Source organism: Solea senegalensis, linkage group LG3 (assembly GCF_019176455.1).
Source record: "Solea senegalensis isolate Sse05_10M linkage group LG3, IFAPA_SoseM_1, whole genome shotgun sequence".
NCBI classification, from domain to species: domain Eukaryota; kingdom Metazoa; phylum Chordata; class Actinopteri; order Pleuronectiformes; family Soleidae; genus Solea; species Solea senegalensis.
In genome coordinates, this window is record NC_058023.1 from 9,837,153 (window position 1) to 9,854,680 (window position 17,528).

Consider the following 17,528-nt stretch of genomic DNA (forward strand, 5'->3'; position numbering starts at 1 on the left):
CCACCTCACCTCTCGCCCACCCACACATAAACCCCGCCCATGTTGTGTTTGCCTGTGTGTGAATGTGTATTGTGCTGGTGCGTATTTATGTATGCATGTCTGGTGTGTTACTCACGTTTGTCGGTGTGTAAATGTACGCGTGTTTGTGTGTGTGTCGGGCGGGGCACTCCTCCTCCCTCCTTCCTCCCAGCCTAAACACTCCGGGCTCCCGCGCCTCTACTGCCTCGGCCGCTGCCGTCCTCTCCTCCTCTTCCTCGCGTCCCCGCCACCAAAAGTCCCTGTCCTCCTCCAATCATCCATGCCCCTCTGACCTGCACGCACCACGGCCAAGGCAAGTCTTTTACTCACTCACACACACACACACAAAAACTCGTAGCTTCTTCAGCCCCCTTCAGCATGCACATTTTACTCGGCACAGATCATCATCCATCATTAATGGACAAAGGAAAAAGAGAGAGCTGAAGAAGGGCTATATAATTTGTTTGCTCTAAAGTTTTAATGATTTGTTCCACCTCCGTTTCATTAAAAGGGAAAACAGCAAATATTTTTTGGGGAATAACAACTTCTTTTTATTCTTTTTGATTACATTTTAATCACACACAGCAGTTAATTGTCCACCAGTCTTGTATCTTTTTGCCCCAAATTGTGAATTTGATCAAAGATGCTTGTTTTTGTCCCCAAAGAGTGTGTGTTTTATTTAAAACAGACTGTTTGCTTGCCAGCAGCCAACTCACACATGCACATTTATATACACACATTCATTCATTCATTTCATCAAGTGACTCCCTGAAGAGAATGTTCATAGGATGTCAACTCACAATCTCATTTACTCTCAGATATACATGTGACCTTTTGTTTAGCAATTCCATTCAACGTAACAATTTGCTTCAAAACGCTGGCAAAGTATCACGAAATGTAAGTAAATGATTGACAAAGTAAGAAAGGGCATTTGAACACATTCAAGAGGTTAGTAAATGAATTAAAATAAAATATACACTTATTTCACGTTCAGTATCATATGTTTGCTCATTTTAACTTCTCAGAGGAATTGATAGATTGTTTTCACCCTTCATACAGCAATCCAGAACCAGGAAACAAAGTTAGCATTTGTTTAGCAGCAAACATTACATAACACTATCTTATCTAAGTAGCAGTAAGTTAGTGTTCAGTCTGTTTCTCAAACAAAGAGGTGCTGTACTGAGTTACTTAGCAACAGAGAAGGAGATGGTGGAGTTCAAAAAACACTGTGACGTTGCTCGTTTTTCCCGCTCAGATCTCACATTTACCCAGTGGACAATTACTGAACAGTGAGAGCTTTAAACAAGACGAGCAGGTTTTTTTCTCTCTGTACCTCTTGCGGACCAGAGATATTTTATTACAAGGGTTGTTTCCTGGCAGGAAAACAAAAAGACTGGAACAGATTCAGAGAAGAGAATATATATTTTGCCGACTTAATTCACTAAACTGATGAGGACAATATAAAGATTGATCAAGAATGAGCAGATTTGAGTATTTAACTATTTTATCCAACTTCCCCATTTGTCATTTAGTTCAGCTTGTGACTAATGTTTGTTTGTTTTTTCTGTGACAGAAGTTAGAGACACTTTCGTGAATGAGGCACTATATTTTGCTATGCTATACTTTAACTTACTCAACTGCGGTTAGATTTTAATTGATACACAATTGAGCCTGACTGTTCTCTGTTAAGATCTAAAGTCGAAAGGTCTTTGTTAAATAAATAGTAAATTTATCCTTATCAGACATTACACAACTATTAGACACATATCATAGGAAATGTGAAATTGAAGAGGGGGGAAAAAACTCTTGCATTTAAAAATCTAATAAACCCTTTTATAGTCCCATCAGTTGTCCAAATGTACAAACATTAATTTTTTGTCATTGATTACTTTTTCTATGTAAAAGCACAGATGCTCTGGGAAGAATCAGACCAAATGTTAATGTAACAATAGTGTTGATTCATGTTTGTGTGGAAACTTGTATAATCTGCTGCATGTGACCTGACCTGTGTAGATAATTGTGCTTCATTAGGTTTTCTGACATATTGTGTTTGTTGACAGAGGGGTTTTCCCCAGCTGCTGGAAGTGAATGGTCATGCTTGTGTTAATCAAGTCGCCTTTGCAGCCTTTCTCTTAAAGCCATGCATTAAAGTTGCATGGGAAAACCCTGTTTTCCTTGATTAAGTGTTAAATTCCCTGTGACAAATCTGGTTGAATCAACTGAATAATGTCTGTGTCTTGCTGGACATCTGTTACAAAGTCTGTGTATTTGTTGTGTTTGTGCTTGGTTTGTGTGTATGTTGCTTTGTTGGCAAGCTTCCCTGCTTGACTGTATCTGTTTGAAGGGCTACTTTGATATTTTATGTCCACTTTTTCTCTTTTTTGCCAGCCATCTGTCTTGTTACAGGGTGAAAGGTCTTTGAATATGTTCCTCAGGTCCCTTATTTACTGTCTGAGACTGAGCTGATATGTCACTTGCTCAGACAGAGTCTCCCCACAACTGGTGACAGTTGTCTAGTGAAAAACCCATAAATGTCATGCTTAAATTCCAGCAGAGCAAATGTCAAGGTGGCCCTCTGGCTCTATGTGCTTTTGTCTGCTCTATGTTCAAGTGTTGTTCTGTTGCATGCGTCGTTCAGCAGTGAGCTTGGGCTGTTCAGAAGCTGGTTGGGAACGATGGAGAGAAGGTACCACTCCAGCACATAGGCTACATCCGTACTACTACGTTTTCATTTGAAAATGGCATTTTCAGATAGTAACCAGATGAGCATTTCGGCTCCGCATCAGAAGTAGCCTGCATTCATACTTCATACATACCTGAAAACATGATCATTCAGGTACGCTTTGATTCTCTCCGCTGCAGTTGTTTGCACAATGGTGAAAAGTATGAATGAGGAGTTCTGGTGTGAGACCGAAAAATTAGGTGAAACTGAAACGTACTCAGGAAGTGTTAACAGAAGCTTTTCGCACACAGCTTATAGATAGTTCAGTGGTGACTGAGGAGAACTATTTAGAAAAAGTATAGTTTAGCGAGTCATCTTCTTCAAAGGTCTCCATTTCTGCACTTCCAGACTAAAATGATGCCCTGGAGTGTTACCAAACTTCTCAATTTTTATGCCTCTAAACACTGGGGCAATGTGGACTGGGTGTGTATCCATAGCGAAACTTGTGCATTTTTTTATGAAAATGGAGTAATGTGGATGAAGCCATAGATTGTACCCAAATGAGGAATAGGTATCTTTGCTCAGAACATGGTCTGTGTACTTAATTTCCATTCATTCTTGTTTTATCCAGTTGTCCCTGCACACCCTTCTTAAAAAATATACCGTTTTCATGAATTTACATTTATTTAACAACCTACATCAATGCTCCAGTGTAAGTGATGCAACACACTGGTTCCTCCATATTTGCATAAAGTAGTGGTGCAGGCTGATATAGACAAATCAAGTACACCTAGCCGGAAAATGATGCGTCAGCCTTTATACCACACCACTATGATACACTTTATTTAGATGCTACAGTCTATCATTATCTTTGCCTTAAAACTTAACAGACAAAGATAGTTGTTTATCTCATAGCTTTAGTGTCACATTCGTCCCAACTAATCAGTCTGATCCAGCCTTTCTTTCCTCTGTGTAGACGTGTGTGTTTGTTTGCATGTGTTTGTCTTCCTGTGATCCAACTGAAAGCCAGCTTTGACAAAATGTGAGGTTAAAACCCCATAAATGTCACACTGACACTGAAAATGTTTGAATTTATGTGGTTTCAAAACTTCATTATATAAACTTAGATTGTCTTGGTTGATTGAATGGTGGCTATGTGACTCTGCTTACATTTAAGCAACCTTTATTGAACTTAATAATGTGGATGTTGACCACATATAGGGTAAATATATCCTGCGCCTGTAACTTCTATGTCCCACTGTCAGCTGCAGACATCTGCAGTGAATTGCCGCTTGTTTATTCCACTCATTTGCCTGTCTTGTCTGCTGTGAACTTTGTGTGTTTGCTTTTTCATTCTTTGCTATTTATGTTTGTTGGGCTTGCCATCTGGTGCAGGTGCATTAGTGTCACACAGTAGGGCATGGAATTTACAAAGCAAATGCAGAATGTTACCTGAATAGTGTGTGTGTGTGTGTGTGTGTGTGTGTGTGTGTGTGTGCGGAAGAGAGAAAGCAGAAACCCCACAGTTGAGGCAAAGAGGATTAAGTGTGTGTCTCTACCTGTGTGTTTTTTCACTGATCTGATGTGAACCCAAATATTGATTTGGTGGCTTTTTAAGGATCATAAATCTGAAAATGTCGGCGTCAGCAGATGTTAGACATAGAATAGATACTTGTATGACATAACACTGAGGTAAGTGGCTAAAGAAGAGTAACTAAAGAAGGGATTTTCTTCTTAGAGTTTGTCTAACTGTGTTCCTCCTCACCCCATCTTCACTTCCCCCCCGATGCCTGTCTTCTTCCCTTTTCTGTCCTCTTGCCTCACCTCCCACACCTCACTTTGTGTCTCTATTCCTTGTCATCTTTGCATTTTCATTCCACCCTCACTACACTTTCTCTTTCCTGCTGTCCTTTGTGTTCTCTGCCTCTCTGAATTCTTCTTCATTTGCACCTCCTCTTCTCTTCTCTCCCTCTTATTCTATCACACCTTTCAATCTCCCATCTCTTTGATCTAACACCTTTCCTCTCCTTTACATGTCCTCCTTCATCCCTCCTATCCCTTCCTACATCTCTTTCCTCACTCTCCTATGTAGTGCTCCACCACAGCGGGCGCCCGGTGCCTCCCCGTCTGCCCACAACATCAGCAGTGCTGCCGTGTCAGACCGGACCAACTTCTCCAGGGGGGTGGGCATCCGCAGCACGTTCCATGCTGGCCAGCAGCGGGGTGCCCGGGACCAGCAAGGCTCCGCCTACCCCGGTGGGCCCGCGTCCCCATCACTGTCGCACGGAAACAGCCAGGCTCGGAGGACACATGGCGCCACAGGAATTTTCAGCAAGTTCACATCCAAGTTTGTACGCAGGTGAGTAGCGAAAAAGGGAAGCAGTAACACGAAAGAATGGGAAGTGTGACGAGTATGGGGTTAAACTTTGTCACAGTCTATGTGCAGGGAAATGAAGTAGCAACAACAGGAGAGGATATGGGGCAGAAGAAGGAAGTTTGTACTTTTGTAAATGTTAACAGTTGTTAGCAACCGTTCTATTTATTATCCAGCTGCTTTGTAACTTAAGTACAGTTTAAAGGTTTTTTCTGAGTATTGTGGTTTCAGTTTGGAGCAGAAAATGACTAGGTTTACATTACAAGTCATTTTGTGTGCTCATTTCCTCTCAGGAATGCTGTACTGTATATCCATGTCATCACTGGTTTTCAGAGGGGGGTGATCCCATCTCGTCCCTATCGCTAAACTTGTGCTGATCTGTAACTGTGCAGCAAGTAGAAAGGGAGAGGAAGGCAACAGCTGTGTCTTCTCTATAATTTTCGTTGGAGCTGTGGTGACTGGGGAGTAATTTTGGTTTTGGTTCCATGTCTGGCCCAGTTTTCATCTCACTCCTCTAGTGCAAAGTTGCAGCAGTAACTACTCCCATGGGTATCTACCAACTTAGCCTCTTTAGTGTCCACTGATAATACTTTTATTTTGGCTGTGGGGAAAAAACACAACTTAGATTGAATTGTATTCCATGCAGATATATTATGCCAAAAATATTGCAAAATAGATGATTAGTGAAACAGTTGGCTATGAATACATAGTTTTTAATGGTTACAATATTAAGCAAATGCGTTAACAAAAGACCCAAATGAAATTGTTCATTAGTTAATTTCTGTTCTTTGACTTCTCTACTGTGTCTCTGGTACTCTGTCATAGTAACGGCTAAACTAAATAGGTTACCCATTGATTGTATATAGGTCTGTTTCACAGTGGACACTTGGACTTTGTCACAGCAGCAAAGACCCAGGTGTTTCTGATAATGTTAACGAGTCCCAGTGATTAGTTTTACTGTTTACACCTGTGCTTGTCCTCCTGTGATATGTCAATGTGCCTAAAAATGATGAAAGGACACAAAACAGTCTTACAATAGTCATTGATTTTCGTGCACTATTTTTACCTGTGGTTAAATTTATCTGTGGGCTTTGAAAACAGGAGACTGTTAAATTACAGTGCCCATAAAAGAGCATGTCTCCCAGTGCAACTATATAACTCAGTGATGTATTTTAAATACAGCAACATGAGCTTGTGAGATGCAGGGAAATTAGATATATACAAGGTAAAAGTATAAAAGTATATTTGCTGGTATATGGAAATTATTATTCATTTTACTAAGTGTAGAGTGGTGAGTCTCCAAATAGCGGAGTCAGAACGAGAGAGACGGACAGGATTAATGAAAAGATGAGAAGTGGACAGGAAGTGAGGTGGCAGGAATGAGCAAGCCTGAAAAGAGGGAGGTCCAAGTGAGCAATTAAAGGATGAAAAGCAGTAGAGTAGGTAAGGTTTAGAGTAACGTCTTTGTCCTCCGTCATCGTCCAACCCTGGAGGTGAATTTTGAATGAAAGTCTGAGGAAGGATGTGTATGTATTGCTGTTTGTGTAAATGATTTAGTTCTGTTTAAACACACACACAGGGTTTGAGATTGCTCGCTGTGAGTGTGTGTGTGTGTGAGAGAGAGAGAGGCGGAGGTACAGGCACAGCCACTCTCCAGGCCTCCCACTCAGAGATACTGTAGCTCTGTGGCGACAGTATCCATGGTTACACCGGAGATATCACTTTTCCCTCAACTATAAATACCGCTAGTGGGGACACCTTGACACATGCAAGTGCGTGCAAACACATGCACACGCACTCAACTTGGCATTCTGGTTGTTGAGTTGGTGTAGACAGAGACGTTGTGTTGCATTCAAACTAACACACACACGTTTACACTAAAGCTGTTATTTATATATATATTATATATAAAGCTTTATTAACATATTATATATTGTCACCGCTGCACATTTTGCCTGGGCTGGAGAGTGACGTTTCTCTGTACTTCAGATGCATTGGTCTATGTATGTGTGTGTCTGTGAGTGTGTAGTGTGAAGTAGATTGTTTCTCCAAATGTTTTAAAGATTAAGTTCTTCTTTTCAGGATCACGCAGGACTGTTCTTAACGTGTAGGAGCGCTCTATGGTCATGTTGGACGAAGGGGCGGGTGGGGGGTGAGCATGTTCAAATGTGGGTTTCAGTGGAATTTTCCCGCACAACTTACTAAATACCTCTAAGGTTTTTGTGTTGTGATTTGACAATGTGCACACTGAAAGTGAAGTTTGACTGCAGGACAACACTGACATTGTCTTTTTTGATGTTTATGTTTAATGTTGGTTTGTGCTTTGCTGCTTCAATCCCATGTGAGTCGGGTTCATGTTGGACTGAATGTTTGTTACTCAAGAGGGCAGCTTGTCTATAACAGGAAAGTCTATATATATATACGTTTTATACATACGTTTTTTTTTCTCTTTTTTCTTTATCCCTCTTTTGTTTTTGTAGAAATCTGTCGTTCAGGTTTCCGAGAAGGTAGGCATCATCCCCAAAGTTAAATTTATAACCCCTTGATATACACATACGTATATTCTCTTCATATATATTTTACATATATATATTTCCTCCCCTTTTGGTGTTTTGTGCAGCTTTTTGTTGAAATCTTTCTTTTGTGCCTTGAGCCTTATCCTTTCTCCTATATTTTTTTTTTTCTCTGTGGTTGGCCCTTTTTTTTGAGCCCTCTGGTTTTGAGTGCCGTGTTATGGCCTATGTATTTATTTTTCCTTATTATTATTTTTACTAACTCCCCTCCCTCACCTACTGACACATTTAACTCACTCACTCCATCACCATGCAGCACAATAATACCCTCAACCCTCTTCCTCTCCGTCCCTCCATCGTTCCATCCACCTCTTCCTCACCCCTCCACCCCAACCCCCCAACATTTCCTCCCATTTATTTTACCAGGTAGTGTGTGTGAGCTCGTATTCCCCCGTAGCGCCCTAGATTTAGGTCAGGTTGTAATAGTGCAATAGATCAAACTCCCCTCCTTCCTGCTCTTAACCATTTCTTTTTCTTAGCCTTAGATGCAGGTGTTTAGATGTTGCCCTGTTCTAATGAGAACTTCATCAGAAATCTTCCACAAGAATTAACCAATGAGAATATCATCACATTTCTCTCAAATTTTCATTACATTGGCTGAATTCACCCGAAATATTACAATGCTGCTAACCGTATACATGCTAACGCCTCCTAAAAAAAACATCACCCATCTCGCCTTACCACCCTCATCAATTTAATCACAATTGGATTCTCCTTTTGCTGAAAGATTGAAGTTTTTTGTTGTTTTTTTTTTATTGTGATGTTTTCTGTAGCTCTCACTGCCAAAGTAGCACACTGTATGAAAATAAGAAGTCCCAGGCTGTAGTTGGTAGTTGTAGATGGATGGAGGTAGAGAGGAGAAGGACCCAGGAGGGACGGAGCTGCAGTGTTTCTCAGGCTACACTCTTCTGGAGGCTGCACTGTTTCTCTCTTTCACTGATCTGTTCTCACTATGGCACTGGCTCTCTAACAACAGCAGCAGCAAAAGAACTGGATGGCTTTGACCTACTCTGACTGGGAAAGACCTTAATACTGTGAACACACACACACACACACACACACAGTCGTCTTCTGGGAAAGACCTTAATACTGTGACCACACACAGAGTTGTCTTCTTCCTGTACACACTCACACATTTACATAGGTACAGCTGAACACACGTTTCACATCCACATGTGTCTCTCACACACTGGCTCTTGAATGTGTTGGCAGCTCTTTCCCAGCACACGGGGCAGGTTCCTTTTAATCTGGACCATTGCTCCACCTGGTGGATGGAAGCTGTATTGCTAGTTTAATATCGAGCATTATTGTAAGCCTATTCTCATGCATCACTGGATTAGTTATGAGAAGAATTATAAGCAGCCTTTAAATATAAATGTATGAATATGGTGCAGATGTATTTAAATGTACAGTTTTGCTCTATATTTAGTGGGACTGTCCATGTGAGGTACATGTAGCATCAAATACTCATATTATCTCTTTGTTTGAGGGCGGTATTGCATGCCTTCATTTTAACTCACAACTGGGCATTCAAAATGGCACAAATTATATTTTGTCTACAATTCATTATTGTTCATTATTATTATTTTTCATTATTTGTGAAAGCTTTTTTATATATATATATTTTCCACACGTCTCCACTTGTTATTTTTCCATGTTCTCTATATTTAACCATGTTTTTGTTGCAGGAGGAATTTTATTTTGTACTGTTTTTGGTTATTGTTTAGTGGGGCCAAACAGAAATAATACAATTTCTCTGTACAGAATCAATCTAACATTATACAACTGTTTGAATTTGTCATGCTCCATTCACTGTCTGCATGTGTGTTGCTATTTTCTGTCTTGTCTGTGTTGTTGTTTGTTTTTTGTTAGTTCCTCGTTAGTTTGTCTGTGTGATGGTATGACAGAGAATATCTTGTGTTTCAAAGGCTACATCTACAGTAATGTCATAATAATTTCAGTTAAGTTTTCAGGATGTGTGTGTGTGAGAGAATGTGTATATGTCACTTGTTACTAATAAAGTTTTTTTTTAGCAATGCTTTAACCTTAGGACCCGCCGTCACCATGCCAACCATTCTGTTCCAAATCCTGGTCCAAAACATTCCATTTCACATTTTGTTTGAATGACATCCCATCTCATTCCATGCCATTCCAGTCGGTTCCAGCCTAAAATACTGCCAAGTGTACAATGAGTTGTCTCCTTTGAAGCATTTTACATTTTGTCCAAAGTACCATTTTAATTTGGACCAGTTCATTTTTTAGGTTCAACACCATTTCATCTATAAACTCTGGCTCCACCTTAACAAAGGCTGCATTTAAACAGTTTGCACCACACAAACAGAAAAGGTGACTTTGTTAACTGTCAAAGCCTTCTGTTTTGTCATAACCTGTTAAACTTGTATTGTATATCCCTAAAATAACTAACAGTGTACCTCAGGTGATGAAATTTCACACCGATAATTTTGTTAGTTTAGCATAGTCGGCTGTCTCACCAATTATCAAATCAGTTCATTCATTTATCACCAACATTTTTTCATTGTTGAATAAAAACAAAAGTTCTAATTTCACCTTCTGTAAAGCCATATGTAAAATATGTAGTTAATTTGCTCCTCTATGGCAGTAAAGTCTTTGTTTTTTTGGATAAAGCAATACATTCATGTGTTGTCATTTTCAGGTTTAGAAAACACAGATTTACATTTTCCACCTTTTTTTTTGCAAAAATACAATATAATAAAAATAAACACTCCAATAAAAAATATAAATGGACAGTAGAAAACAGACATAGACAGTCAAGGGCACTAGTGTAGTGGTATATTTTATGAATATTTCTCAATGAGAAGTTGCTCCAGCTCTATCACTCTTTACACATGGTGTTCCCGTTATGCTGAGGTGATATTAAAGTGGCTTCACAGAGCTAAACTGGCATTGGAACCTGAAGTAGCTCCACTCCTCACTAGTTACCAGTAGCAAGGATTTCAGTGGTCGGATTGGAACGTTACGTGAGGCATGGCGAGCAGCGGGACCATGTTCAGTCAGCTGATTTACTATCTGTCTCAGAGTCCAGATGTTGCCTGTAGCCTTCAAAAAAAAGACTAAACTTGTGTTGATTTTTTTCGAGGAGTCCGTATGAGGGAGAGGGTCGGGATGAGGGGAGCAGGTGAGATCCAGAACCAGCCTGAAAACCGAAAACTCCCTTAAATCCCCACAAAGGCTCTACCAAGAAAAAAAAAACTGCCTGCCAATCATTAGACTGGAGCCAATCAGTAGATGATCTCCGAGCTTGTTGTGAATGGCTGGGAAAGTGGGGGCCAAGCTGCGGTGTACTGTATAATCAGTTGGTGATGGTGATAATGGTTTAACCAATCAGGGGGCGGGAGATTGGCGGTGAATGTTAGCATCCCAAGGAAGTAGCGATGGTGTGGAGGTTGACCTGCATGATGATGCGTGCGAGTGTGTGTGTGTGTGTGTGAGGGGAAATCAGAGTCCGAGTACCCAAATGTGTGTTAGTGTGTTAGATCACATCACAAAACACTGTGTCTCACAAACACACACCCAAAACACAAATGACGACTCATGTTTGACATGCTACAAGAACACACACAAACACACAAAGGGGTACTGAGAAATTTATTTGCTTTGTCTTTCATTCATTTACACAACCTCATCTGCCTCATTTCAATCCTTCCTCTCCCTTTTTTTCTCACCTCTTTTTTTGAATAATTCTCACACTTTTCCCGTTTGTCTCTCTGCTCCTCTCTCTACTGTCATCCTCATCTCTCTTTTTCTCCTCCTTTGCTCCTTTTGCCCTTCCTTCCTATGTTTCTGTCTCTCCTGTGGTCCCTCTCCGCCCAGGTCCATGCTGAGCAGCACGGTGGACAAGTCGGAAAAGACGTCCGGCGGCGTTCTCTCCTCCTCGTCCAACAACGATGAGAACAACTCCTCACCAGGATCTGGAAACACTGGTATGATTCACTTGAAGTATTTCTCCAATCCTGAGAACCGATCACTCAATTTAGTGTTTTAAAAGTCCACTGTGAAACATTTTGTAGCATTTATTTCCATAAATTGAATGCTCTACCTATAAGTATGTTAGTATAGTCCTTTTTTATAGTGATTGTACATAAAGGCGAGGGTGGTTTTCTTCAGCAGAAACTGCTCCACTCCACAAAAAAATCTTACGCATAAACTAACAGGTGGAGTAACAAGAGTTGCTAACGAATGTTTTCATCCTTTCTGGCACACAGAGGCCACTGTAGTTCCCTGACATATTTGTTGCAGTCTCACCAATAGAGATCACCAATTCACACACACTGAACACTTTACAGGCTAATGTTTGATTCCGATTAATTGAATCAAGTTATGCTGCTGTTCATGCTCGGCCAAATTCACACTACAAGATTTCCAGTTCAATTATCTGCTTGAAGACGAGCTGCGTAAGTCGCTGCTTAATCGCTCCCTGAGTTGTGAAATATTCACCGCTGGAGGAAGAGAGAACAGCTGTTTGAAATTTAGTTTTGAATCTGCAACTTTAACGTCTCTAGCCAAATCTGAGCATCAAAAAAATATTCATCAAAACACTCAGTGGTCAATTTGGGGAAATGGACCTGAGCTCAATTACAGCTGGTTTCACACATCTTTCTGTGTCGCACGACTCTGTGAATGTTGAATTCCTGCAGACTCCAGGTCATATGACGGCACGTGTTGTAAACACGGGAATCCTCCTCAAGTGAAGGTCTTGTAGTGTGTGTACTTGGTTTTCGAGTGCTCAATTGTTATCACTTCACTCCACGGTGTGGAAGTATTGTTTTTTATGGTGGTTCTCGTGTATCCCTCTATCTTCTATTCCTGGCTTTTAATCACCCCTTGTTATTAACTGTATAATTATGTCTCCTTTCCTTCATTCTTCCTCCCTCGCTCCTTCCCTCTGTCCTGCCTCTTGATTGCTCCTTTTCTGCTCCCCCTCATTACTATTCTCCTCTTCCCCAGGTGGCACTGGCACACCGCCGGCCATCGCCAGCCAGAAGGACTCGGTCAAGCCGCGCTCCCTGCGCTTCACCTGGTCCATGAAGACCACGTCGTCCATGGAGCCCACGGAGATGATGCGCGAGATCCGCAAGGTGCTCGACTCCAACAGCTGCGAGTACGAGCTGCCCGAGCGCTACATGCTGCTGTGTGTCTCGGGCAACCCGGCGCGCGACGACTTTGTCCAGTGGGAGATGGAGGTGTGCAAGCTGCCGCGGCTTTCCCTCAACGGCGTGCGCTTCAAGCGGATCTCGGGCACGTCCATCGCCTTCAAGAACATTGCCTCAAAGATTGCCAACGAGCTCAAACTGTGAGTGCAGAGGAGACGCAGCGAGGGGAGACGAGGCGAAAAAGGAGGCGGGAGGGGTGAAGGAGAGGATGTAGCGAGGATGAAGGTGATGCTGTAGGTGGGTAGGGGGCGCTGCGGAGGTCAGGAGGTAAGCTAAAGGGTGGGATCACTTTAAAAATATCGCGATTGTTATGAGACAAAGGTCTGAAGTAGGGCTATGGGTTCTCTGAGACTAGAAAACCTTTCTTTTCTAGACGTTTTGTTCCTTACGTTCTTGAAGCCCTGCCATCAGGAACTCTGAGTTGTGAAGTACTTACAGGCCGAGGTCTTCTCTCTCTTCTCCCCCTTCTCTCTCTCTCTCCCTGCTGTTTGTTTTCCTCGTCACGTGCTACTAAGACGTTCCACTCTTCTGCATGTCCGATCTGCTTTATCTGTTTTTAAGGAGTCCCACTTTGACCACTCCTGTCACTTCTTCCTGCTATTTATTCCGTTTCTCTGCACGGTTCTGCCGGGGGAAGGGAGGAATCCAGGGGGCTGAAAAAATGGAGGGAAAAAAAGAGCGGAGGAAAAGTGATTTAAAACAAAAAAAAAAACTTTCTCTCTGAATGATTGACAGGACACATGGAGCCCTGTTTGCTGGGAATAAGTTATGATTGTCCTCCGAACCTGAATGGACTCGCACTGAGCCACAACTCAGGCTACTGAAGCCCACACACACACACTCACACTCATAATGGATGGACGACTCTTCTGTCGATGAATAAAGGACCCTCTCCACCCTCCGTCTTTCCACACAAACCTCTTCTGAATCCATCCTTGCACCATCCCCCCTTCTCCCTTTTCTCTCTCTCACACACACACACACACACACACACACCTCTTCACCTCCCTCTCTTCCTCTAATTAAAAGTGAACTCGGCACAAACACATCCATCTTCTCACCTCATCACTCCCCTTTTTCTTCTTGCTCATTTTTATTTTAAATTTCTTGTGAGTCTGAGGAGGCCAGTTAGACTTATGTCACCATCAGTCGTATGGACGCTAACTGTAAGTCCGTACATAACTTTTTTTTTTTAATTGTATTTAGTTTCTTCTTATTTTATGGCTTTTAAATGAGTTGTGCACTGGAACAGAGGGGCATGTCGGCACCTGGGGAGGGAAGGACAGTCGACGGACGGGGTTGTTGATGGATTTTACGTTGCCTTTCTTTGAAGAATAAACTTGGGGTTCTTATTTTCTTTTATTTTTTTGCGTTCGTCGGCACACAGATGTTCGAATGGTCTTTGATTTGTTGTTTTTTTAAGGTTGGTATGACTTTGGTCGGCATCGTATTCAGAATGTCGATCCTGAACCAACACATTTCTCGTCGTCCCCCCTCATTTTCTCAGCTACACATATTCCCAAAGAGAAACACACAAACAACAAAGGAGTCATCGAAGTCTGCAACAAACAGTAACGCACGTGTGTGTGTGTGTCTCTGTGTGTGTGTGTTTAATCGTGAAAGATCACTGAAAAAAAAAACACACAAAAAGAAAAGACAACGAAAACGATGGTGAATTATTTTCTTCTGCTTTTAATTTGATAATATATTTTTGTGTCGTTGAAAATCTTGGGTTTGTACAGATTAGGATTTTCTTTGGGGGTTGGACTGGTTGTGTCAAATCATATCATTGCTGCCTTTTTGGTGTAGTGCACCTTTAACACACATCTCCTAATGTATCAGATTAAATGAAACCCCCTCCAAGTGCAGGAGTTATCAATGTATTTAACAAAGATGATGATGATGATGACGGCAACTACTGCTCGTTCTTTTTTCTTTTTTTTTCCCTGCACCATTTCTTATTTTGCCCATTTGTTTTAATTTTTGTTTGATTATATCTATTTTTTAACGGCGTTATCGGTCCAGAAGCTTGAAGAAGAGACGGGGGAAACGGCTCTCATGTCCGTGACACGTGCTTGCTTTCAAAATAAAAAGACAAAGCAGGAGAAGTCACTTCCTCTTCTTGCGTTCTCTCTCTTTCTCTCTGTGCATTTGATCCAATAGTTTGTTGCAACAGAACAAAACCACACACACACACGTACAGAGGTTAGTGAAGAGGAACACGGCTGAGTCCTGTCAGCTGGTTGTATCTAACTTAACACTCTTTTCTTTCTTTCTATCACGACGACACAAAAAACGTCAGGTTTTTGTTTTGTTTTTCTTTCAGTTTTTAATACGTCAGATTTTTCTTTAAGAAGTTGATCATTGTATTAAGGTGCTGGGTATTGGATTCTAATTATTATTCTGGCTGTTGCTGTTATATTATCTCTTTCAGGGTTGATTTTATTTTACATTTTCGTTTTACATTGCTGTAATTTACGTTGATTTTAAATGTGTTTTGAGCAAACTGTAACTGTAGTGGTGGGTTTTTTGGGGTTGGGAGGGGTGATCAACCCCTGAAAAATGTATTATTTGTTTGTTTGTTTTATTTTGTGCAAAGACAAAATGATGAAAAATTACAATGATAGTAATAAAAACAATGATATAATAACAGTTGGACTCTGAACATGTGATTTTTGTGCCGTGAAGCTTTTGGGACGTACAGCGCGTGATCTTCATCAGCGGCTAGAGGCTTCAGCGGAGGCTGCTGGAAGTCCTTGAAAATAAACGACAATTTCTTTCGCAATAAACGGCCAATTGACCGAAGAGATGTAGGAATAAAATAAGTTGAGTCTACATGAGAACTACTTCACCTGGACCTCACTTGTGTATGTTTGAGACTCACACATGATTTTAGTTGAATGTTAGTAGAATGTTAGTTGTTGTAGAATCTCGTTATTGAATCATTTTAGGTGCTGGAAGAGTGTGGAAATGAACTTTGAAAGTGCTTGAATTTGACCATGGAAAAGCCCTAAACATAGGATTATTTTGAAATGATGTTTTTGTGTATTTTTGTTTGAGTATTAACTAACAGGGACAGATACAATGCGTTTGAACTCCTCAGCAATTGTCAGATGTCATTTCCAATGCCTTTCTGAATACATGTTTTTTCTTTTATACTATGAAGTTCAAAGTTCACGTTTGATCTGTTTTTGTTTCCAGGTCTTTCAAACTGTCGACCACTGAAAGCACCTTTGATGAAGTCATCCTCCTCACTTGCTGTGAACCCATATGAGCAACTGTTGTGCTCCAGGTTTAGTGAGAAACAAAAAGGGGGGCTTTTTTTATTTTCACAGAAGCCATTTTGACAGGTTTTAGCAGGAAAAGCTCATTATTGACGACTCTGTTCAGTTCATGTAGGTCAGGACAGCGAGTTACTGAAGGAGCGAGCATGCAGCCTGAAAGAGAAGAAGCTGAATGGAACTCAGCCATCATCAATGTGATAGAAAACAAAGGTGATGTATTTTTTATTTTTTATTTTTTTTACTGTGACTTGTCGCTGTGAAATGGGCCTGTTAAAGTTGAAACATTTGACCTCGGTTTCAGCTGCTTCCTGTGAAAAAACATTCTCCTGCACAGATTATACAATTATGAAGTGTATGGAGTATATTGGACCAGTCACTTTAAATTGACTGGATACAACTGGCTAATTTATTAGGCACACATCATACGTATCAAGTAGACCAGTTTTGGTCTCTAAACACATCTGTCTTTGTGTCATACGTGCTGTACATTCACAGACGTATGGCAGCCCATTTCCACCACATGAGGAAAAAGAATGTATAGCCTAAGGCAAAGTCATGAGATACTATGTCATAATTGTGAGGTAACATCCCATAAATATGAGATGCTTTGTCCTAATAATGGTATACCATTTCGGAATTATGACTTGGTATCTCATAGCTGTGACTTAATAGGTCATAATAATGAGATACTTTATCATTACGACTTAGTATCACAATATTATGACTTTGCATCTCAATATTATCTCATTATTACCACTTAATTTCTCAATATTATGACTTAGTATCACAATATTATGACTAAATGTGTTATTATCATGACTATCTCATTGTTATGACTTAGTATCTCAATATAATGACTAAAAATCTCATTATGACTTTGCATCTCAGTATTATCTCATTATTATGACTATATCACAATATTATGACTTAGTATATCATTATTATGATTTTGCATCTCAGTATTATCTCATTATTATGACTATATCACAATATTATGACTTAGCATATCATTAGTATGACTTTCTATCTTAGTATTATCTCATTATTATGACTATATCACAATATTATGACTTAGTATATCATTATTATGACTTTGCATCTCAATATTATCTCATTATTGATTTACGTCCTCATAATTATGTCTTAGTATCTCATTATTATGACTTACTATGATAATATATATATAGTTTTATTTGTCAACCTTCCATAGAGACATAGGGATTCTTAGAGTTGGCTGGGTTTCATCTTGACGACACGTTTTCCCACAGAGAGCTGCTGCTCATCAAACCTCTGGTGAATGTTGTGCAAGAAAAAAGAACACACAGATCAGCAGTTAACGAACTACTCGGACCAACAAACAAACCGCTTTCATAATCACTTAAATCTCCCTTCTTCCTCATTCATTTGATGCAGAGTTTGAACAAT

General features: G+C 40.5%; 1 protein-coding gene across 16 annotated transcripts in view; it reads left to right on the forward strand.

The window, feature by feature from the left end:
- Positions 1 to 14,289, forward strand: part of mark2b (MAP/microtubule affinity-regulating kinase 2b) — a 45,702-nt gene extending 31,413 nt beyond the window's left edge. For 9 of the 16 annotated variants that reach the window (XM_044021598.1, XM_044021609.1, XM_044021607.1 and 6 more), the window contains exons 16-21: positions 191 to 331; positions 4,773 to 5,039; positions 7,535 to 7,561; positions 10,746 to 10,784; positions 11,480 to 11,589; positions 12,614 to 14,289. In XM_044021598.1, coding sequence (XP_043877533.1) covers positions 191 to 331; positions 4,773 to 5,039; positions 7,535 to 7,561; positions 10,746 to 10,784; positions 11,480 to 11,589; positions 12,614 to 12,963 — 934 coding nt within the window. In that variant the 3' untranslated portion in view covers positions 12,964 to 14,289. The remainder of the gene's footprint in view (positions 1 to 190; positions 332 to 4,772; positions 5,040 to 7,534; positions 7,562 to 10,745; positions 10,785 to 11,479; positions 11,590 to 12,613) is intronic. The other 7 variants (XM_044021601.1, XM_044021604.1, XM_044021608.1 and 4 more) reach the window with 6 other exon arrangements.
- The last annotated feature ends 3,239 nt before the right edge of the window (positions 14,290 to 17,528 follow it).